Here is a 23,502-nt window from a genome sequence, read left to right on the forward strand (position 1 = left end):
TGCAGGCGACCAGGAGGAAGATGTCCGGTGCGATCCAAGGGTGGTTCGGTGAAGAAGAGGACCTGAAAGCAGAGGGGACAGTGTTCAAAGTCACTAGCCAGTGACCGGTGTGGAACCAGGAAGGAACCAGATGCTGTTGTCGCGATCAGGTGAAGAGTGGACGCTTGACTCTGCAGCCACGTGGACCAGGAGGTGTCTTCGACGACCAGGATGGAGGCACGAGCTGTCCCACGCAGGCTCTCTCTGTCGGGGGTGTCGGATCCGGGATTGGAGTCAACAGGCCTTGGCAAAGGCATCCCACGCGGTGAGTGGAAAAGGCGTCTGGTGCGGACTAGGAGAGTCCGGGGTGCCCCTCTTTTGGAAGGGAGCAAGGGCCAGTCTGGAGCAACCAGACCAGCAGTGAAGATTTCAAGGTTCGTCGTCTAGGAGGCCACTAGCCAGCCGGCAAGTGACCAGACAACGCGTCGAGCAGCAAACAAGCAGAAGGGCCCCACGCAGATCTCGTGGAAGCTGGAGGGTTGATATTCGGTGCAGGGGCTGTTCGGGGCTGGGGCTTCTCAATCCCCAAAGCACTTGGTCGAGTTTACCTTGGGAGTCGTGCTGGAAGCGAAGTGCAGGTTCGTTCAAGATGGCCGGTCCCACGTGTCTCGTCGCACCCACGGGTCTCCGCTTTGCTGCAGATGTGAGTTGAGGTCGGAGAGGTCTGGGAATCCGGGTCTCGTCTGGCTCTGAAGTCTGGATCCTCGAGGGAAGACGACCAAGTGAAGCCGCTGGACGCTTGATGGTGCCTGCAGTTGCAGGGTGGACACTCCTTGTCCACAAGGGAGATTCTTCAGTCTTCTGTGGAGCAGAACGTCGAAGTCCAGAGTTTCTTCTTGTAGAATTGTTCAGGATAATCTAATTTGGAATGGGACCAGCTCCTACCTTTATCCTACTAAAGGGGGCTGCACTACTGACTAGGTCCCTCCCCTGGGTGGGACCAGGAAGGGGGGGTGGTTACACCCCCTATCCTTTGTCCGGTTTCCCGCCCGAGCTGGGGCTGGAGTGCACCAGCAACTGGTTTGAACCGGTGTATGCACAGGGCACCTTGTGTGCCCCAGGCATGTCTCATTCCTTTCAGGCCTCCCTACCTCAATACACAAAATCCTGTCTGGGGTGGTGCTAGCACCTCCCCAGGCAGTAAACCCTTTGTCCAAGCCTCCCTCGCTGGAAGGACTCCCAGCAGCAGGAGGTCAGACTTGTGTCTGTGGTGGCAGCATCCATTTTGTGATGCCAAGGCTCGAGTTAACTTTAACCGGGATTCTCAGTTACATACATGTCTTGTCCCTCTAGAAGGGTGGCATGCTATCCCCATCACCAGAATTGGCGAGGGGGTAGTATTCCAATTCGTATGACACCTTACTCGACATGTTTTGATAATGTTATACCAGAGTTAACATTTAACCGCGAGGTTGATAATGCACTTAAGAGTATATGGCATAGCGTTATCATGGAACAGCTATTAGGACTTGGTTCCGAAAGCTGTAGACAGGCTCAGCTCATAATTCCAAGCACTCTGCCTTCAGGATTGATAAGGCCTGCCATAGGAGTGACTGATAGTTGGATATGTGTCCATTTTTAGGGTTAGACATAGGTATACTATATCTATAGCAAAGGGTGATTACACCACCTTGCCCCAGCTGTCATGCAGCCAGTTGTGTCTGTTTTGGATGGCCAGCCAGGGGTGGCATAATACATGCTTCAGCCCCTGGTAGGCTCTGGGTACACCTATGCCCTGGATACCTAAGATACACTGTACAGGGACTGATGAGGTGGCCCAGTACCAGTTGGTAAATGCACCTAAAGTACATGGTTGTCAATTTAGAGAGAGAACAGCTAGGCTGTGGGTCTGATTAGCAGGCCCACAGCCAGGGAAAGTCGTAAACCAGTGAAGCAAAAAGCAAAAATCTGGGGTGACCATAGGATTGCAGACCCCACTCTCCTACATCCGTCACTACCAGTAATAGTGCGCAAGCTACGACAACAGTCGCTCACACTGATTTTAGTAGCTCCCACATGGGCACGCCAACCGCGGTATACACCACTGCTAGAACTATCCCTACTTCCACACCAAAAGCTTCGTCTGACACCATCCCTGTTAAAACAGAATCATGGAGAAAACAGACATCCAGATCCAAGCCAACTGAATCTAGCGATTTGGCTCCTGAGGTCTTAGAGTTTGGTTATCTTAACCTACCACCAGACTGTATGAATATCATTAAAGAAGCCAGAAGACCTACTACTAGAGCTTGCTAAGCTGCTAAATGGAAACAATTTGCCATTTACTGCAACAATAACCAAATTGATCCCCTAGATGCTTCCATCCAAAATATAATTTGCTACCTCCTACATTTACAAAGATGTAACTAGGCATATTCTTCTATACGCCTACATCTGGCAGCAATTGCAGCATATTTACAAAATGGACTTCTGTCTTTATTTAAAGTGCCTGCTATTAAAGCATTTATGGAAGGGTTAAAAAGCATCATTCCTCCCAGGTTACCACCCTCTCCAGTGTGGAACCTAAACATTGTTCTTACAAGGCTTATGGGACCATCTTTTGAACCTCTACACAAATGTGGACTGCAATTCCCCACATGGAAAACAGCATTTCTAGTAGCTATTACCTCTTAGAGTTAGTGAGATTCAAGTTTTCACTGTACAAGAACCATTTTTAAATTACACCGTAATAAAGTGGTTCTCCGATCAAATCCTAAATTCCTTCCAAAATTCATTACTCAGTTTTATCTAAACCAATCTGTAGAGTTACTGGTGTTTTTCCAAAACTTTGACTCTGTAGCAGAAAGAGCTCTAAACACACTAGACGTTAAAAGAGCTCTTCTCTATTATATAGATGGGACCAAATCCTTTCGTAAAACAAAGCAATTGTTTGTACCTTTCTCTCCACGACATAGTCAACCCCATCTCTAAAGCTGGAATTGCAAGGTGGATTGTAAAATGTATACAAATATGCGATTGAAAACAAAACTTACATTAACCGTTCCTCCTAGCGCCCACTCCCCATGCAAACTAAGAGCCCCTATGGCTTTCTTAGGGAACATGCCCCTAGAAGACATCTGCAAGGCAGCAACATGGTCTAAAACACTCACCTTCACTAAACACTACTGTTGACGTGCAAGCCAAGCAGCCAGCTGCAGTAGGCCAAGCTGTTCTAAAAACTTTCATACTACTGCAACGGATACAGGTGACCACCGCTAGGGGAGACACTGCTGCTCAATCTATACAAAGTGTGCAATCTGCAGCTCATATGCCTTGAACGGAAAATGCTGTTTACCAGTATGCATCTGTTCTTGGCATGTAGAGCTGCGGAGTTGTACACGCCCTCCCGGGACCTGTATCTGTTCCAGTTTCATCTTAATTAGATCTACACATGGACATCCTTTCTTTATTTCTACTAACTCCATGGCGAAAAACAATCTAATGATGGAGCTGATGCCCATGCGCACTATCGTCCAAGGAAGGAGTCACCTATCTCATGACTACAAAAGACTTATTCCAAGATGACAACATGCAATCATCCGAGCCCAACACCAGGTGGCGATCTAATGCGAAGTGTACATGCAAAGAACAGATGCATACTGGTAAGTAGCATTTTCCTTACCACAGGAGCACTTGCACTTTACCACTGATCAGCAGTGAGAAGTGCGCAGAAACACTACGCCAGCAAAAAGTCCAAACCGGGAGGTCAGAAAGCAAAAACTCATGGGAAGCATGCCAAAAGATGCCAAATCTAACAGGGTGGCATAATACATGCTGAAGCCCCCAGAGGCCTTTCCTTGGCTACCATGCCCTTGGTACCAGGGGTACACCTTACAAGGGCCAGAGTTGTGCAAATAATGGTACAGTTTGGAGAAAAAACACAGGCCCTGGAAACCTGATTGGCACATACCCAGGCCACACTCAAAGTGCATCCGGTATGTGGCAGAAAGTTAGGGGGCAACCATCGGAAAAGGGCACTTTCCTACACCATAACAGTGTTACTTGCCAATAGCTGGCAAGTCTTTTCCTTAGACTTAGATTTTTGTCATTAGTGTGGTACTAAGCTTCCATGTCAATGTACAATGTAATTGGGGTGGCGGGCCTGACTGGCGATGAAATTGGTGGTCACCTACTTGCTATTTCTTACTCTGTGGGTGTCTTTGTAAGGGACACCATCCTTGACTGTCCTTTAATTTAGATCCCCTTCTATTTCAGAAGAAAAGCGCACCTCTTGCTAGGTATAAAGAAAGAAAAACCTTTTCTGTAAAATAACCCTAACCCACCCGGGTTTTCCCTTGGTGGCATGCTTCATCATATGGTCCATCCCTGTCCTTTACGGACGGTGGCGTGCTGCTACCTACAAATACACTCAAGCACTTAATAGTTGTACAGGGACACACTTATTTTTCTATGTGGTTTTGTTATGAAGATAGTGGGTTTTGGAAGTGAACATTAAATATATCAAAATAGTGGGACAAAACCAACTTTATTTGCTACCCCTAATTGTTATGCTAAAATCTGGTGACAAGCAGGAAATGCTAGAGGTGTGATTACCTACAGTTTCCCTGGTTGGTCGACTAGTTTCAAGCCCTACCCCCTAGGCTTTTCGTCAGGACCTCAAAGGAGAAAGGATATTCCCACTCCTTATGTTGCTAATAGCACAGTTAGTGATGAACAAAAATAAGGAAAGAAATATGTACAGCACCTAATTGGTCTGTTTTAAATCTCAATCATGATCAGAGACCTTCACTGGGCCGCATGAGTCCAACATCGGATCCTCAAGTGAGCAAGTCAGGTTTGCTGAAAGGGATTAGCCTTGGCGAATGTTTGACTACAGGCATCCCTTCAACTTCTCGAAGGGCTCATGAATTTAACAGGAAGAAACAGAGGGAAACATTATAATTGAGCAGAAGGCTTATACCACCTGTTATTAGCCCTATGCCACTCTGTTGTCTTTATTGAAGTTTCACATATTCATATGCTAACAATAAATATTTGAGTTTACCATTCTACTGTTTTAAAGTATTGTAGCATTTATTGATTTGCAAACATATTGTTTAATGACGGACTTAGTAGTAGTAGAAATGGGAGTTTTGTTAACTTAGTTTCATAAAGAAATCAATGAAGGCTGCCAGACCAATTTATTCTCACTCCCACTCCACCAGTTTGTAGAAATGTAGTTTGGCTGGCTGTGACTCAAGTGTTTGCATGTTTTGAGTATCTGAACCACACTGACTTGAAAACTCCTGAATGTAATTGTATTCTCAAGGTGTTTCAAGCTGGCTTCCTGTAGTTGCTGAATAGAACATCTGGAATGGTAACTTGCTAACTCAGTTACTGTTCTCATTCCTCTTTTCTAGGTGAAGAGTAACAGCATGGTGGGAGGACCAGATCCCTACCTAAAAGAGTTTGGCATTGTTGTTCACAATGAAATGACTGAGCTTACGGGAAGAGTGTTACCAGCTCCCATGTTGCAGTATGGCGGCAGAGTAAGCTAATTTCCAGGAGAGCAGGTGTTTAGAATACCTGCTCTCTTACCCTTTGATTTGTGATTTTTACCAAGAGAACCCCCCCACAAACCAGTAAGCCGAACAAGAAACAGTGCATTTACAATGCTCAGTCACATATTTCCCTTACGTTAACTTTTTGTGTTTGTAGATACATCTGTGGTGATGCACATTTCAGTCTGAAGTTGCCCTTTTTTAAATTTATTTCCAGAACAAAACTGTAGCAACACCAAATCAAGGTGTATGGGACATGCGGGGGAAGCAGTTCTATGCTGGTATTGAGATCAAAGTCTGGGCCGTTGCTTGTTTCGCTCCACAGAAACAATGTAGAGAAGACTTGTTGAAGTGAGTATTGTCTCCATATCTGATGTAATTCTCTAATGAAACAATCCGATGCTTCCAGTAGCTGGCCAACTTCTCACTGAGTGCAGTTGCCTGTAAGTCACACCATTCAAATTGCTTTAAGCTAAAAAGCTGGGACTAGATAAAGGTGCTTTGAAAAAAAAGTTGATGCTTATGTGACCATCTAGCAAATGTGTACCTTTAACACATTGGTACTACATTTTCCTCTGGCCACAACATTTGATCTTTGGTGTGACCGAGGGCCACACTGATGCAAGCTGGGCGAGGGGGGTATGAAGTTGATTTAGTTGAAGTGAATCATGTATATGTAGTGGCTGAACTCAATTGCGCAATGTGAAAACTGAAAACCTAGGATGAATCTCAGCTTTTCCACTTAAAACGATTGTCCAGTATCACACAATTGGGTCATCTGAATTTCCCTCCTTTTTCTTCATTATCCCATATAAGAGTACCTCAAATACATGACTTCAGGATGCATGCTGTACGAAAAAATCTCTTGTGCTTGGATGTAATCACTAATGGCATTGTTGGGAGGGGGGGAATGGGGGGTCGGAAGCATGAAGCGTGGGAGAGGTGTGGTGCCACGGGCGCTGGAATCTGGGGATCACGGTTCGATCCCAGGCATCGGCGGCAGATTAGCCCAGCACCATATGTCTTTGGGCAATAGCTTGCTTAATCTTCCAGACAGCCCCCAGCGCCTAGAGACCCTTACGGGTGATTGTTCGCGCTTTACAAATGTGGAGGTGTTAGAACAGGGTGTCTAGTTGGCAGAGGTAAGTACCTTTGACCAAATAGGGACCCTTACTTCTAGTCAGGGTAAAGAGATACACACTGTAGATAACCCCTGCTCACCCCTAGGTAGCTTGGCACGAGCAGCCAGGCTTATCCCCAAGGCAATGTGTAGGGTAGTTGCACTTAACACACACAATAATCCCAGAATGCACCACAAACTGACACCACACAGGTAAGTATATCAAAAAATATCTTTATCTAGTTTAGGCAGTGAAAATCAATAGTAATGCAATCATAAAATCGTTTGGTTCTTCTGTAGTTTTGCACTTATTCAGGAAGGTAATTCAGTCTCAGTCTCTTATAAAAAGGGTTTGAAAGCAAAGTGGTTGCAAGCTGTGAATACTTTAAAAGTGGCTCAATGTCGTTTTTAGCGCTGTTCTACTAAATCGCCTCCGTGTTTACACAAAAGAAGTCTTCCCTCGCGGAGAGAGACCCTCACGCAGTCCCCGCCGATCCCGCTGGCTCTCAGCCTGCTCTCGACAATCCAACGAGTGGCTGGGAGCTGATTTACCTGCAAGCGGGCACGGCTGGTGACGAGGGATACACGCGGGTCACTCTGCAAGGACAGGGCGATCTTCGCACTCAAACGCGGCACTTCTTCCTGCCCAGATCACCTTCGGTTGCGAAGGGGGAAGCGTCACTCTAATTCGTCTCTCCTCACCTTCCAGCGTTGGCTCCTGGCGCAGTCCAATCCGTGCGCGGCTCCTCAGACGAGCCCCTCGTGACGTCACAGCTCCTTCTTTCTGCCAGCCAATCCCAGCGCGAGCCTAAGGATGATGCTGCGGCCTGGGAACCAATCCAAGCACAGCGTTTACGGTGGGGGTCGTCGCTCTGAGCCAATCAGGGCTCCGCTCCTTCGGTTTCTCCTTTGGCGGCCCCGGCCAGGCACTGCGAGATTCTCAGGATGTTTCAGGCCCCGGGCAGCGGCGGTGAAAAGCGGCACGGTGGTTTTCAAGTGGCCAGAGGCAGGCAGAGTGCTTGTGAAGCCACCAACTCTTTTTAAGGGATAAGTCACGAGGGGAGGCACAACGATCCTCCGGTCTTCTGCCCTGATGTGCCGATGAGCACACCGATCCTCTGGCACGGCCAATAGTTAAAAACTCACGCACCTAGGAGTAACTGGAGCACGGTCTCCACAGCGTCTTGTTGTTTCTGGGGAACCTTTTGACCCTGGGTTCCAGGACAGGAGGCCAGCTCTTCTCAGGCCCTTGGAGATTCTTTTACAGACACAGCACACAGCAAAGTCTCCTTCTCTCCTTCAGTTGAGCAGCAAAACAGGTCCACCCCAGAGCACACAGCAAGGGCAGTCTTCCTTAGTTTCTTCAGAGATTCTTCTTCTGGCAGAGGTTCCTCTTGATTGTAGAATCTAAAAATCTGTTGTCAGGGGTCCTATACTTATACCCCTAAAAGTCTTTGTCTTTGTGCAAGTGAGTCCTGAGCCCGGTCTGAACCAGTTCTGGGTGTTGCTTGGTCACTTTGTTTACTTGGCTTCTTCCTTCTTTTCAGAGTGAGGGGCAGGGTCGTCATCCGCCCGGCAGGAGGTGGAGCCAGCATTGTGGCAGGCAGGCACAGCCCTATTCAATCCTAGGTGCTATCCCCTCCCACCACTCTAGTTGCAAATGCAGTCATTCAGTCTAGGGCTGACCTAGACAACCTCCTGGGGGATCCCAGCCCCTGTCACCCTCAAACCAGACAAGTCAATCCACAAGCAGGCCAAGGCACACAAAGGTCAGACAAGAGAAAAGCCACTTTCTAAAAGTACTGTTCTCAAACACAGAATTTAAAAACAACCTTTCCTAAAAGATGTGTTATTAAATTCTGAGTTCAGGGATATCACTCACTTATGTCCTATCTTGTTCCTATGGGAAGATAGGCTGGTAGCCATTGGGACCAGCCTACCCCAGATAACCTTGCAGCAGTGACCACACAAAATGGCTGCTGTTCACTACCATAGAATGTTACTTGCACTAGTACATGCTCTACCTTTCATATACACTGCCCCCTGCCCAAGGGGGTACCTTGAGCCTTCCATAGGGGTGACGAATGTGCACAAAAAGGGAAGGGTTAGGCCTAGCCAGTGGGGACAGTGACCAGGAGGACATGGCAGTTCAGACTGCACACAGGCACTGCGGTGGCAGGCCTGAGACACCATTTTAGGGCTACTCGTGGATGGCACAATCGGCGCTGCAGGCCCACTAGTAGCATCTGTCATCACCAGTCCTGGCACACCCAGTGCACTTTACTAGGGACTTCTTGGTGATACAAATATGCCAATCATGTATATCCAATCAAGATCACAATTTCCATAGGAAGCACTTACACTATGGCACTGATCAGCAGTGGCAGAGTGTCCAAAGCATCTAAACCAGCAAAAACGAAATCCAGCACAGCATCAAAAATACAGGAGGCAGAGGCAAAAAAGATAGGGAAAAACCACGAGGATTAATATTATTTTGAATGTTCCTAAATTCATGTTTGAAAACCACCACTTTCAAAAAATTATACTTCTGAATGCACTGCATTAATTTGGTTTATTAAGGTTGACTGGTTCTACAGGTCAATGAAATACACTGTTCGAGGCATATGAGCTGCAGATTACACACTATGCATAGATGGCCACCTAGTGTTGGGCCAAGATGTTTGCAGTTTGTTTTGTTGTAGAAAAGTCTTTGGAAGTCACGGGATAGGTGACTCCTCCTTTGGATGATACTGCGCATGGGCATCGGGTCCATCCCCAGATTGTTTTTTTCCGCCACCGGGCTCGAATGGGTTTCCAACGCTCCGTGTTGGAACGGTTTTCCTTCGGTGCGCAATCCTCACCAACTTCCAAAACTTAGTTTTGAACGCTTTCCAGTCGACGCTACTCTTCAACATCGAGGGTCTCGATTCCGGCCGTCGTCGACTGCCTTCGGGCCTAGCTAGGCCTCGACTCCAGCTCATGGAAAGGACGCCATTTAAAAAGTGTCCTCAATGTGGGTCTAAGTTTCCCCACATCGACCTTCATGAGGTGTGTAATCTCTGCCTCTCTCCAGAGCATGAGGCAAAGGACTGTTCAGCTTGTGCCTCTTTCCGCTCCAAAAAGACTATACGGGACCGAAGAGCGAGGAGAACAATGGCTCAAATATCTTCAGCTCAGATTCCGGACGACATCTTCGAAGAAGGCGTCAACGTTCCAGAACAACACGACGTCGACAGCACCTCTGTGGCTGAAGATTCTGAGGTCGAGGACATCACTCCAGCGCAGCGGGTCGTAAGTAAAACCGCCGACCCCGACCCTTCCTCGACACAGAAGGCCCCTTTCACACCCTCTCCCTCGGGCTCGGGTGCACACCAGCACTCTGCTTCTACTGCCCCACCTTCGGGCCGGGCTAAGAAGCCAATTAAGCCGTCAGGCGACTCTGGCTCGAGTCTGCCTTCACACGGTGCCGGAGCACATCTACCGGTACCGTAAAAGACAACTGCACCGACTATACCTACATCCAAACCATCGGTGCCGAAACATATCACTACTCCTTCAGCACCAAAACCCAGGTCGGAATCAAGCAAACTCACTTCGGATTCCAAAAAACCACCGGAACCGAAAACCAAACCGAAAAAATCCTCTGAACCGAAACAAGCCTCGGAGCCGAAAAAGACTCCTGCTTCCCCAGTGAAAGACATTGTCAAGAAACCAAAACAAGCCATTTCGGTGCCCAAGCCTTCCTCCGCACCAAAAGATCACCCTCCTGCAGAGGATTTACCTTATCCAGACCATGCTCCAAAGACTCTAGCTAAGGATCCAATCACTGCACACTTAATTTTGGCTTCAAAAAAGCAACCACTGGACACTCCAGCTCCGCATTCAAAGAAGGACATGGCTACCTCTCCCCTAGGACTGCCTTCCCCTTCTCTTTCAACTGTACCATCACCGCATCCTCCCATACCACACCCTTCCCCAGGATCCTCCATCATACCAGACAGGGATGATGGCTCTGATGATATGAGGGGATAACATACCTGATCCAGCCACGCCTACAGGATCCCATGACCCGTGGGATGATTATACCACCCCAGATGTCCCAAATGTCCCTCAGGATGACTTATAACCCTCAAGGCCTTACCCACCAGAAGACACTAAATGGTTTAATGATTTAATTCAAAGGGCTGCACAATATCATGGAGTGGACATGCATACAGACCCTGTTGAGGAAGACTTCCTAATGGATACCTTTGATAATGCACAAAGGTCCTCATCCATTTTACCAATGCTCAAAGGAGTGATCAAGCATGCCCCTGAAGTCTTCAAGGACCCAGTTAGAACTCTGGTCAGTAACCCTCGTATAGAGAAAAAATATAAAGCTGCTCCCTCAGCCCCAGCATATATTAAAGGTCCAGTGCCATTAGACTCGCTTGTAGTTTCCAATGCATGCAAGAGAGCAAACTCAGTCATCAGGGGAGGCTGCACCACCAGATAAGGAGTCTAAGCTGCTTGACGCAGGGCACATTATGACGAGCTAGAGTCATTAATGAGGCACCTCCCTGACGAGTACAAGGATGGAGCAAACTAGCTTATCCAAGAGGGTAAAAACATCACAAACCCCTCTATTCGGTGTGCACTCGATGCAGCAGATACTTACTCTAGGGCAGTTAACACCAGCGTTTTACTATGCAGCCACGCCTGGCTATGTATATCAGGGTTCAAACCTGAGGTACAAAGTAACATTCTTAATCAGCCCTTGGATGAGCAACACCTATTTGGACCCAACATAGATGTATCACTAGAAAAAATGAAAGGATACAGATTCTGCCAAATCTATGGGAGCCATGCAGTCGCAGGCTCCCAGACGTTCATTGCGCCTCTCATCCTATCGAGGTGCCACCAGGGGATATACTTCAGACACAGCTTCTACCTCGTACAAAGCCCCTACACAGTCCACTTACAGCAAGGTCTACCAAAGGGGGGGGTTACAGGGGTAACGATAACAAAGGCAGAGGTAAAAATAACAACTCCCGCTCTGCCTCTACCCCTGCCCAATGACTTCCTTCCCCCGTCTCATTCCACTCCTGTCGGGTGAAGACTCCAACAATACCTGCCAGCTTGTGAAAACATCACATCAGACAGGTGGGTGCTCCAAATAATTCAATCAGGTCATTGTCTGGAACTAACATCTACCCCCCCCCCCCCCCCCCCCCCAAACATACCACCCAAGCAGTGCTCAATGTCACAGGAACATTTAACATTGCTCAGACAGGAGGTAATCTCCCTCCTGCAGAAAAATGCAATAGAAGTAGTTCCAGAGCATCACAAAAACAAAGGAGTATGCTCCCTATAAGACCCATCCTAGACCTCAGACCTCTAAACATTTACATACAGTCGGATCATTTTCATATGGTCATACTTCAACAAGTCCTTCCACTGCTGGTACTAAACGACTTTCTTGTCACTCTAGATCTCAAGGATGCCTACTTCCATATTCCCATCCACACAGCGCACAGAAAATATCTCATATTTGTGCTAGACGGGCAGCACTACCAGTTCAAAGTGCTCACATTCGGAGTCACAACAGCGCCATGGGTGTTTACCAAATGCCTAGCCGTAGTAGTAGCAGCACACTTAAGACAACATATTCATGTCTTCCCATATCTAGAAGACTGGCTCATAAAAGCCAGCTCATACAGCCAGTGTGTGCAACACACGCACGCTACTATTCAACTGCTTCACGACTTGGGATTCACAGTAAATCACACCAAATCGCATCTTCAACCCTCGCACATACAACAGTATCTCGGCGCTACAATAAACACCCAACTAACACTAGCTTATCCCTCCCCAGCAAGGATAACGAGTGTACAAGTTCTCCTAACAAAATTCAAACCGCAGCACTCGCTACCAGCTCGAGTGTTCATGCAGCTCATAGGGATGATGGCATCTTGCATATTTGTAGTGCCCCACGCAAGACTGCAAATGGGTCCACTTCAAGAGTGCCTAGCACAGCAATGGAACCAGGCTCAAGGTCAACTGACAGACCTAGTGTTGGTAGATGTTCTGACTCATCGTTCTCTGCAATGGTGGAACACCAAAAACCTTTCCAAAGGGTGGCCGTTTCTGGAGCCAGTTCCTCAAATAGTCATGACAGCGGACGCATCGCTCTCTGACTGGGGAGATCACCTACTGCATCACACCGTGCAAGGCAGGTGAACACCGCAACAGAAGCTACTCCACATCAATCACTTAGAGTTGCTATCTGTGTTTCTAGCCCTAAAAGCATTTCAAACTCAAGTGTCAGGCAAAGCTGTCTTAGTCCACACAGACAATATGACCGCTATGTACTACCTAAACAAACAAGGAGGGACACACTCTGCAGCTCTGTTAGCACAGCAGATATGGAGATGGGCTATACCACTACAGATCTTTCTCTTAGCCCAACACGTCCTAGGAGTGCAAAACACTATAGCAGATCAGCTAAGCCCTCAAACACAGCAGATCTACGAGTGGGAACTTCATCCGCAAGTTCTTCATCCGTTCTTTCAAATGTGGGGACAACCTCCGACCTCTTCGCCACCCACAAAAATGCAAAATGCCCAAACTTTGCCACAAGATACCCACACCCATTGTCCAAAGGTAATGCGATATGGATGAGTTGGTTGGAACTATTTGCGTACGCTTTTCCTTCTCTCCCACTACTTCCGTTAGTGGTATGCAAACTACAGCAACATTCCCCAACGCTCATCCTAGTCGCTCCAACTTGGGCCAGGCAACCGTGGTACACCACACTGTTGCAGCTGTCTGTAGTACCACACCAAAAACTAAACCTATCTCCACGCCTATTAACCAAGAACCATGGAGAGATCAGACACCCGGACCCAGCTCAGCTCAACCTATCGATCTGGCTCCTAACGGTCATAGTTTGGTTACCTCAACCTTCCCCCAGAATGTATGAACGTTATCAAAGAAGCTAGACGCCCCACTACTAGAGCATGTTAAGACGCTAAGTGGAAACGGTTCGTCAGATACTGCCAAAACAACCAAATTAATCCTTTAGACGTGTCTATTCAACACATCATAGGAGATCTATTACACCTTCAAAAGTGTAACTTAGCCTACACATCTATCAGGCTACACCTCGCTGCCATCGCAGCATACCTACAAAATAGACAACACCTATCGCTTTTTAGAGTACCAGCTATTAAAGCTTTTATGGAAGGACTCAAAAGAATAATTCCTCCCAGGACGCCACCTGCACCATTGTGGAGCTTAAACGTGGTTCTCACAAGATTAATGAGACCTCCCTTTGAACCATTACATAAAAGTGAATTGCAATTCCTAACCTGGAAAGTAGCTTTCCTAGTAGCCATTACTTCTCTCAGAAGAGTTAGTGAACTACAAGCATTTACTATTCAAGAACCCTTTCTCCAAATGCATCATAACAAAGTGGTTCTTGGTACTAACCCTAAGTTCCTTCCTAAAGTCATTTCACCATTCCATCAAAATCAATCTGTTGAGCTGCCCGTATTTTTCTCGCAGCCTCAGTCGCAGAAAGAGCTCTACATACCTTCGATGTCAAAAGAGCATTACTATACTATATCGAAAGGACACAAGCTTTTCGTAAAACAAAACAGCTTTTTGTGTCTTTCTCACCGCCACATAAAGGCAATCCCATATCGAAATCGGGTATCGCTAGGTGGATTGTTAAATGCATACAAATGTTATCACAAAGCCAAACGTACATTACCAATTCCTCCAAAAGCCCATTCTACAAGGAAAATAGGGGCTTCAATGGCATTCTTAGGGAACATTCCCCTAGATGATATATGCAAAGCAGCCACATGGTCTGCACCGCACACATTCACAAAGCATTACTGTGTAGATGTGCAAACTAAACAACAAGCCACTGTGGGCCAGGCTGTACTAAAAACTTAGTTTCAATCAACTGCAGCAGATACTGGTGGTCGCCGCTAAAGGTGGGTGCTGCTATACAATCTATGCATAGTGTGTAATCTGCAGCTCATATGCTTTGAACGGAAAATGCTACTTACCAGTATGCATTTGTTCTTGGCATGTAGAGCTGCAGAGTTACACACGCCCACCTGCCTCCACCGGCTATCTTTATCTGTTCCAGTATTATTTTAATTAGATACAAACCACATGGACATCACTACCTCTTGTACAGCTCCATCACTTCCCTAATGGCGAAAAGCAATCTGGGGATGGAGCCGATGCCCATGGGCAGTATCATCCAAAGGAGGAGTCACCTATCCCGTGACTTCCAAAGACTTTTCTACAACAAAACATTGTAGACGTTTTGTAGTCACGAGGTAGGTGACTCCTCCTTTGTTTAGTAGTGCGCATGAGCATCGACTTCATCTCCAGATTGTTTGTTTTTTCCCGCCATCGGTTCGGATAAAACTTGCTTGCTCCGGCTTGGCACTGTATTTCCGAAACTTTTTCGATGCGCAACCTATCATCTTCAACTGTATTCTCTTGCCTTTGATGTGCTAACTTGGATTTCTCGACTCCGGCTGTCGACGCAGGACGTTGGGTCTATGGACGCTACTGGGGCCTACAGCTCATGGAAAGAACTCCATTTAAAAAATGCCCCCAGTGTGGAACTAAATTTCCACACTGAACATCACAAGGTGTGGAATCTTTGCCTATCGCCAGAACACGTGGAGGATTGCCAAGCCTGTGCCTCTTTTTGTTCGAAGACCACCATCTGTGATTGCCGGGCTCGCTGTCACGTCATGGCTCAACAAGTGGCACCAGTGCCGTAAAATATATTCAATGAAGGCCCAATGTTGCAGAGGATTCAGAGGATCTCTAGATCGTCTATGAAGAGGATGACTCCGGATCTGATGACCTCACATCAGGGCAACTATTGAGTACAAAAGCCCCTACTCCTGCCCAACCAGACAAGCAAAAGACTCTAGTCAAGTTTTTGCCTGCAGGCCCTAGTCGAGACACAACAAAGCTTTAGAAGCCCTTCCTCCGGGCCCGGCTCGGAAGAAAAAAGAAAAGCCTTCCAGACTCTCGGAACCGAGCAAGCCACACATTGATATCCTTAACACCGCCGAACACATGCACTTCCAGATACACACGGACCCCAAGACCACCCTAAGAGGCACCCTCATCTGCAACTCCATCGCCGACTTAATCAGCACGCACTGACCTCCACCGACTACATCCTCCTTGGCGACCTGAACTACCACCTGGATAACAACAAAGGCAGCAACTCCTCCACCCTGATAGACAACCTCACCACCCTCGGACTGACACAGATCGTCACGACACCTACCCACATCGCTGGCCACACGCTCGATGCCATCTTCTCCTCCAGCCCCCACGTTGCCTTCAGCCACGTCTCCGAACTCAACTGGACCGACCACCACCACTGCGTCCAATTCACCTTCAGGAAACCCGTCTCACATCACCGCACCCTACAGATCCCTAGACGTCGTTGGGGCAAAATCACCAAGGAACTACTACAAACACACCTCACGCTCAACCCACCGGCCAACCCCACCGACCCCGAGGAGGGGGCCTGCACCCTCAGACTCTGGATGGAAGATTGCGCCAACACCTTCGCCCCAATGAGACAACACACCCACAGAGACACCAGCCAGAGAGCCAGCTGGTTCACCCTGGAGCTTCTAGCCTCCAAGCGCACCTGTAGGAGACTGGAAAACACCTGGCACGACGAGAAAACGCCCGACAGCCGTGCAGCCCTCAAAGACTCCATCCGCAACCACCACCACCACCACCTCATCAGGACCACCAAGAAGGCCTCCTTCAAAGACCGCCTTGACAACAACGCACACAACAGCAAGGAGCTCTTCAACATCGTGAAGGAACTCTCAAACCCCAACTCCTGCACCGACATCCCGCCGTCACAAGCCCTGTGCGACGCCCTCGCTGCCTTCTTCGCAAGATCGCCGACATCCACAACAGCTTCAATCCTCGGACGAACCCCGCCATCCCCACCACGCCGGACCCGCCAATCCACCACGACCACCTCACCGCATGGTCGAGCGTGACCACCGAGGACACAGTCAAAACCATGAGCACCATCCACTCAGGCGCCCCATCCGACCCTCTTCCCCACCACATCATCAACAATGCTGACAGATCCATCGCACCCCACCTGTGCAACATCATCAACCCCGACTTTCCCTGAGAGCTGGAAACACAGCGAGATTAACGCCCTACTGAAGAAACCCAAGGCAGACCCGAGCAACCTCTAACTTCCGGCCCATCTCCCTGCTTCCGTTCCCGGCGAAGGTCTTTGAAAAGATCGCCAACACCCAACTCACCCGATACCTGGAGGACAACAGAATCCTCGATCCCTCAGTCAGGTTTCCACAAGAACCACAGCACCGAGACGGCCCTCATCGCCACCACAGACGACATCAGAATCCTACTTGACCACAGCTCCTGGTGGCCCACATCTCTTGGCACCACCCCAACACCAACCAACCAACCACGCACGCAACCTGGGAGTCATCCTCGACTCGAAACTCACCATGGCCAACCAAATCAACACAAGTCTCCTCAACCTGCTTCCACACCCTCCGCATGCTCCGCAAGATCTACAGGTGCGTCCCTACAGACACACGAAAAACGTTCACCCACGCCCTCAGCAGCAGCAGACTCCACTACGGCAACGCCCTCTACGCTGGAGCCCCGTCCAAACTAGTCAGCAGACTTCAAAGAATACAGAATGCATCTGCACGTCTGATCCTCGACTTCCCCCGCCGAGACCACATCACCCCCCACCTGAGAGACCTGCACTGGCTCCCCGTCGACAGAAGAATCACCTTCAAACTCCTGACCCACGCACACAAGGCACTCCACAACACCGGCCCAGAATACATAAACAGACTATCATTCTATGTACCCAACAGGAAACTCCGCTCCGCCGACCTCACTGGCCGCCGTCCCACGCATCCAAACCACCTCCAGGGGCCGGTCCTTCTCCCACCGCGCCGCCAAGACATGGAACAAGCACCGCAAATCTTCGACTCCGAAGAAAAGTTCTGACTCCACCCCACCTTCAAAGCCCTCGGAACATAACTCATAAGGCTCCAGACATCAAATTAAAGCCATGCTCCGAACTGGAAAAATCGGCACCGAGAACAGGCGACCAGGATGAACTCTTTAGACCAGGTCCTGTAGACCCAAGGCATAAAAACATTACAGGTGGACCCTAAAACAGGCCATATTATCAGTATTGCAGCAAAAAAGAGGAAAATTGATACCTCACATACATCTGAGGTTCCTGCTAAGAAGAGACTTTGCAACATCGCCTATAAGACCCTCTTCTTCCTGCTCAACCTGGATCTCGTATACACTATCCTACACAATCTCCTAGATTGTCTAAGCTCACCCTTATCACCACACGATGAGGATGATTTAGGGGGTGGGGACAGACATTGTCATTAGGGTCATCTAAGGGATAATTACTATAACACTACCCCTCCACAGGATACATGGGATGATTATGACGATCCTGCAGATCCTCCAGACATCCCTGATCCAGATGCATACCCATCAACCCCAGACAATATAGGTTTTAGCCAAATTAATAGAGCTGCTCAGTACCATGGCGTGTCACTACATTCTGACCCCATGGAGGAACATTTTTTAATGGACACTTTTGCTCAGTCACATAAGATCATAAATACATTGATCAATTCAGATCAATAATTAATCCCACCCCCAACCTATTTAAAGACCCCGTCAGGGCCAGGATTCTCAATCCACGTATTGAGAAAAAATATAGACCTGCCCCTAAAGATCCCATGTACATCAAGGCACAACTCCCATTAGACTCCTTGGTAGTCTCCAATGCAAGAAAACTGGCTAATTCCCAAACTTCTGGCGATGCACCACCCCAGATAAGGAATCTAAACTGCTGGATGCATCAGGCAAACGTGTTGCTTCCCAAGCAGCTAATCATTGGAGGATAGCCAATGCACAAGCTTTACTCGCCGGTGAGTCACTACAATGAGCTAGAAAACCTTATTCAACACTTACCTGACCAATAAAAAGCCAGGGCCAATGATCTAGTCCAGGAGGGCAAGTTAATTTCAAATGCCTCCATCAAATGTGCCCTTGATGCAGCAGACACTGCGGCTAGATCGGCTAACACCGGTGTTTTACTCCGTAGACATGCATAGTTATGCATTTCTGGATTTAAACAAGAAGTTCAAACCATTATTTTAAATCAATCGTTTAATCAGGAACACCTCTTTGGGCCAGCTGTAGACTGCTCTAGGAAAAAATAAACAAGCATTTTCAATGCAATAGGTCTCGCATTATTAAAGTTTGAGTTGTTGGCACTGAAAATGAGATTTTTCTTTTGTATTTGCACGTGCATTAAGAAATGAAGTACTTATAAGCAAAGCAACCTATTAAAAATTGTCAAATGGATATAGCCGGTTATGCAGATGATATTAAATATCTGAAAAAATGGAATTAGTTGTAATTTGAATACTGTAACAGTTATGCAATACTTTTAAGAATCTGAAGGTGATCCATATTGGGTATGGTAATAGTTGTGTAATCTTCATTTGTAAGAAATTGTAGTGTTATTTTTAATGCAATGTTTGTTAAAATATTGTAATATTCATAACCAGTTGGCAGGTATGATGGCCTGAGTGAGCTTGTTCTGCCTCTACATAAGGAAGTCACTATAACGGAGGCAGGGCTTTAAGTGGCATGAGAAGGCTTTAGGGGATGCTCTCAAAGGGACGTGGCCGATGTAATAAAGGGTGTTGCTTAAAACTACTAATTGAAAACCCGTGCTGAGCTTAGTGCGTTACCCCACTGATATTTTGCTATTTCGTCATTCCATCCATTTACAAGTACCATTACACCTACAACAAGCCAGGACTGTTCACTATGTCAATGGTTGTTAGTTGCATTAGACAAAAAAGCAATAACTATGGCTTTGATGCACATCATTTTGAAAATATAAGCTTCATACTTCATCAGCTTTGCATTAATCGTGATTGCCCATGTGCCAAGATAACCATATTGCCCCATCAGGTTAATTCAGTCAGCAAAGGCCAATAGCCCAAGAGGTGGACACCCAGAATGCATAAGATGAAGCAATCATCCCAAAATCGCAGAGAGCAGCTGTGGTTGCTTCCAATAAAGCTAATTCCAGTCTAATGATTTCCAGCATTGAGCACACATAATATATCGTTTTTTACATGTTTTTTTACATTGCGCACTCGTTGCGAACAGTAATCTAGTGCTTTTTATTTAACTTGGTTTACATCAGCAGACTCCACGCAAAGAAAATGGGTATGCTATGTAGTGTGAAGGTGACGGGAAAATAGCAAGGAAGGTGCTTTGTCCTTGAGGCCCGACATTAAAAGCAATGTTCCGAGTCAAAAGCAAATCTAGGACGTTTATGTGCATTCCAATATGCGTTAGACAAAGTGTTGCCAAAGTGCAAACTGGAGCTACTAACACTTCACAGAAGACTGCGTCCCACACTGAAAAGCTGCACCAAATTCTCATACTCATTTCCACGCTTCTGTAAATGGTGTGATCCTGGGCACATCACCTTATCGCTCTGTTCCCAGGTTCCATTAGTAGTTTAATTTGAGAGAAATAATGACACATGGTACAAAAAACTTCAGGTATGTAAAGAGGAACTTACCAAGCGCCATCTGTTGCACTCAAGGAGCTTGTGGAGTGTAATTTCAGCTTCATGACAATGCTCATTTTGTTATCGAATTCCAAAGGGTTTGGGCACTGAACGTTTAACTGATCCTGCTGCTCGCATGTCACATGCTCCAGGGAGAGCAAAGAACACTGTTGATGTTAGACTGTGGCAGCCAGGTTCCGGCATGGCTCCAAACCACTTCGTCTGCCAAAAGATGGACTTCTAGGAGCGTTAGCCCATGCTGCTGCGGCGCTGTCGGGGACGTGAGGCAGCGGTGACTGCCCGGAAGTACAGCACATACAAACACTATAAAAAGTATGGCGGGCGGCCTGCAGCTAATTACAGCACATAAACACAGCAGGATCAGTTAAACTTTCAGTGCCCAAGGAGGTGCACAGCGGAATGGCCGGGTGAGACCGCGGCTCCGTCGGACGACCGAGAACAAAATGGTCTGTGATCGCCCCGATGCCCGCAACGCCGCCATCAAAAAGTGATCCCTGGCATGTTAAGGCATCAGGAATTTGATGGTTTAAGTTCAAGTGCAAACTATACGTGCGGACTGGTGTAATCTGCGAAAAACAGCAGACGGCGAGTCGCGGCAGCTAAGATGGCGGACACCGTGAATAATAACGCAGCAGTGTGCGTCCCATCGCAGTGAGTAGCTCTGAGATTAGCGACACCACCAGCGCTGGGAATACAGAACGGAATATGTGCGCTGCGGGGTGCGCTAGGATGGCTGGCTTTTGCTTGAGCCCATTCTATATGAAGTGCTGATCCTTTATTTATTCGGGACTGTGCGGGGACAAGATGGCGGCGCCCGATGGGTCGAGGATCGGAGAGTAACGAAAATACTTTTTGGGGCCCACTGAGCACTCGGCGTGAGTGAGTACTGAGCGATGTCCGCCGGACCCTGGATGTAACATAAGCGGAAACGGCATAGACACGCGAAACACACTGCTGTGCAGCCGGCGGTCTCTGTACGGGCGCCGCCAATGTAAAAGGCTTGAAGAGTAAATGGGGTCCTCAGGTCTATTTATGGCCTCGTAGCGCTGGATCACTCCCCGCGATACCACTGAGGGGCTCCTGGGCTACAGTAAATCCTGCTGTGATGTGGATACGCAACTGTAGGTGCTGGAACTACACACAAGATCGCTTGGACCGTGCGCAAGTAGCACCTTGACGAGCAAGCTGATACGAACCGGGTCACTGGTGCATCAAGGTCACTGCCTCTGAACCGCGGCGAGATCTTACGCCTAACGCAGCCTACCAAGCCGTGAGTGGTTCCAAGGAGCGAGGGCGCCTGAGATACTACTCAAGACGAGGTACTCAAAAGTATAGACCGACACGGGAGTCAAAATGGCGACATCAACCAGAAGAACCAGGTCCGCACTTCAAGCTACAATGCTAAAGGCGCCACAGCCAGTAACAATGGTAAAACCTGACAAACAGCAGAAAATATCCTTCGATAGCAAAAAAGCACCCAAGAACACAGACGATGGCTGAGAGCGATGTACCGGCCGAACTGCCACCCAGCAACAACATGGAGAAAATACTGCTGGCCATCCAGGCGAACTTGCAAGATATTAATAGTAAGCTGGACAATTTGACATGTAGGATGGATGGTATGACTGCCAAACTAGAAATGCATGGGGAGCGGTTGGAGACGGCCGAGACTCGTATTTCAGCAGTGGAAGATGAGTCGCATACTACGACCACCAAATGCACCAACATGAGCGTGTACTGGAGGTGATAAAAGCGAAGGAGGAGGAATTGGAAGCACGATCAAGACTCAACAATGTGCGCATCACGGGCCTTCCGGAGACGACAAATACGGGGCGCATGGAGCCATATATAGAGAAGTTGTGCACGGATCTCTTCGGAGCAGACGCACATTCGCCGGTCTTCGTAGTTGAAAGAACACATAGGTCCCTTGCGCCCCGTCCACCACCGGGAGCTGCGCCGTGTCCCATTGTGGCGAGAATATTGAATTACTGCGACAGGGACACCATCTTGAGGCTCGCACGAGAGAAGGGAACCATCACCCATCAGGGAAACACCTTGGAATTCTATCCGGACCAAACCGTCGCGGTACAGCAAGCGAGGAAAGAATTTGCATCCGTGAAAGCTAAACTTGGAGACCCTCCCATCAGCTATTCTATACCCAGCCAGACTACGGGTAACATGGGAAGGTAAAGCGGTGCTACTGACTAATCCTAAAGCTGCGCAAGAGTTTGTGAAAAAAGTACAGAAACCGAACCAATGCACGAGCAGGGCAACAACTGGAATCGGACTGAGAGTGGCTATCGTGTGGTATGTGATCCTCATGAGAAAGTGGTAAGGTTTTACGTTCTTGCTATAGAGTTTCCCATTCACGTTGAGTGGTAACCAAGCTGTAGAGTTATGATACGCCACACTAGGTTTCGGAGTCACCGTACCAGAGCGAACATTGTCTGCTTACATGGGCTGATGTCTTTGCAGTCTGATATACTGTTGTAAAATGACTACTATGGCAGCGAATTGCATGTTCTGAGTTTGGTCCACAGCACGGGCTTAAGTGCAAGACCGCCATTACATGCAGGGCTGCAGTGCTGCGGTAAAACTTGTGCTAGCCCACTGTGAGGCCCTTTAACATTAAGATATGCACACAAATCTAGATGTGCTAACAGTATGTGGGTTAAAAAAGTACTCTATATGCAATAGGTGTGACACTGGATATTGCGTCCCATGAACACTGTTGGAGCAGTTCCATTCCTGTTTTCGACGGCCGCAGTCTTCACAAGAAAGTGGCTGGAATTCTATTTTTCAGGGATAATGAGCCAGAACTGTCACAGCGTACGTGCTGTCGCAGACAGCTTGAGACTCTTATGCTCCGATGAGAAATGTTGGGCGTAACTGTACATCACATTAACTGTTGCTAGCATATTACACAGGTTTTAGTACATAATGTTAATCACACACATGATTTATGGTTTTCTGGAGAACTCATTTAGGCTCCTGGCTGTTGCGAGCTGCACACGTGACTGGATGCACTGACGATGTGAGGGTTCAGGTGAATATCAGTTTCACTGGACGTTGCATTCCATGAACACTGCTGGCAAATATACATATCTGTTCTCACTTGTTACCATCTGCACGGGGATTTATCTTGC

At 47.8% G+C, this 23,502-nt stretch overlaps 1 protein-coding gene across 4 annotated transcripts in view; it reads left to right on the forward strand.

Annotated features, from left to right (window-relative positions):
- AGO4 (argonaute RISC component 4) overlaps positions 1–23,502 on the forward strand; it is a 601,932-nt gene that overhangs the window by 308,955 nt on the left and 269,475 nt on the right. For all 4 annotated transcript variants that reach the window (XM_078681164.1, XM_078681162.1, XM_078681161.1 and 1 more), the window contains exons 10-11: positions 5,400–5,528; positions 5,758–5,891. In XM_078681164.1, coding sequence (XP_078537290.1) covers positions 5,400–5,528; positions 5,758–5,891 — 263 coding nt within the window. The remainder of the gene's footprint in view (positions 1–5,399; positions 5,529–5,757; positions 5,892–23,502) is intronic.

This window comes from Lissotriton helveticus, chromosome 3_1 (genome assembly GCF_964261635.1).
Source record: "Lissotriton helveticus chromosome 3_1, aLisHel1.1, whole genome shotgun sequence".
In the NCBI taxonomy this organism is placed as follows: domain Eukaryota; kingdom Metazoa; phylum Chordata; class Amphibia; order Caudata; family Salamandridae; genus Lissotriton; species Lissotriton helveticus.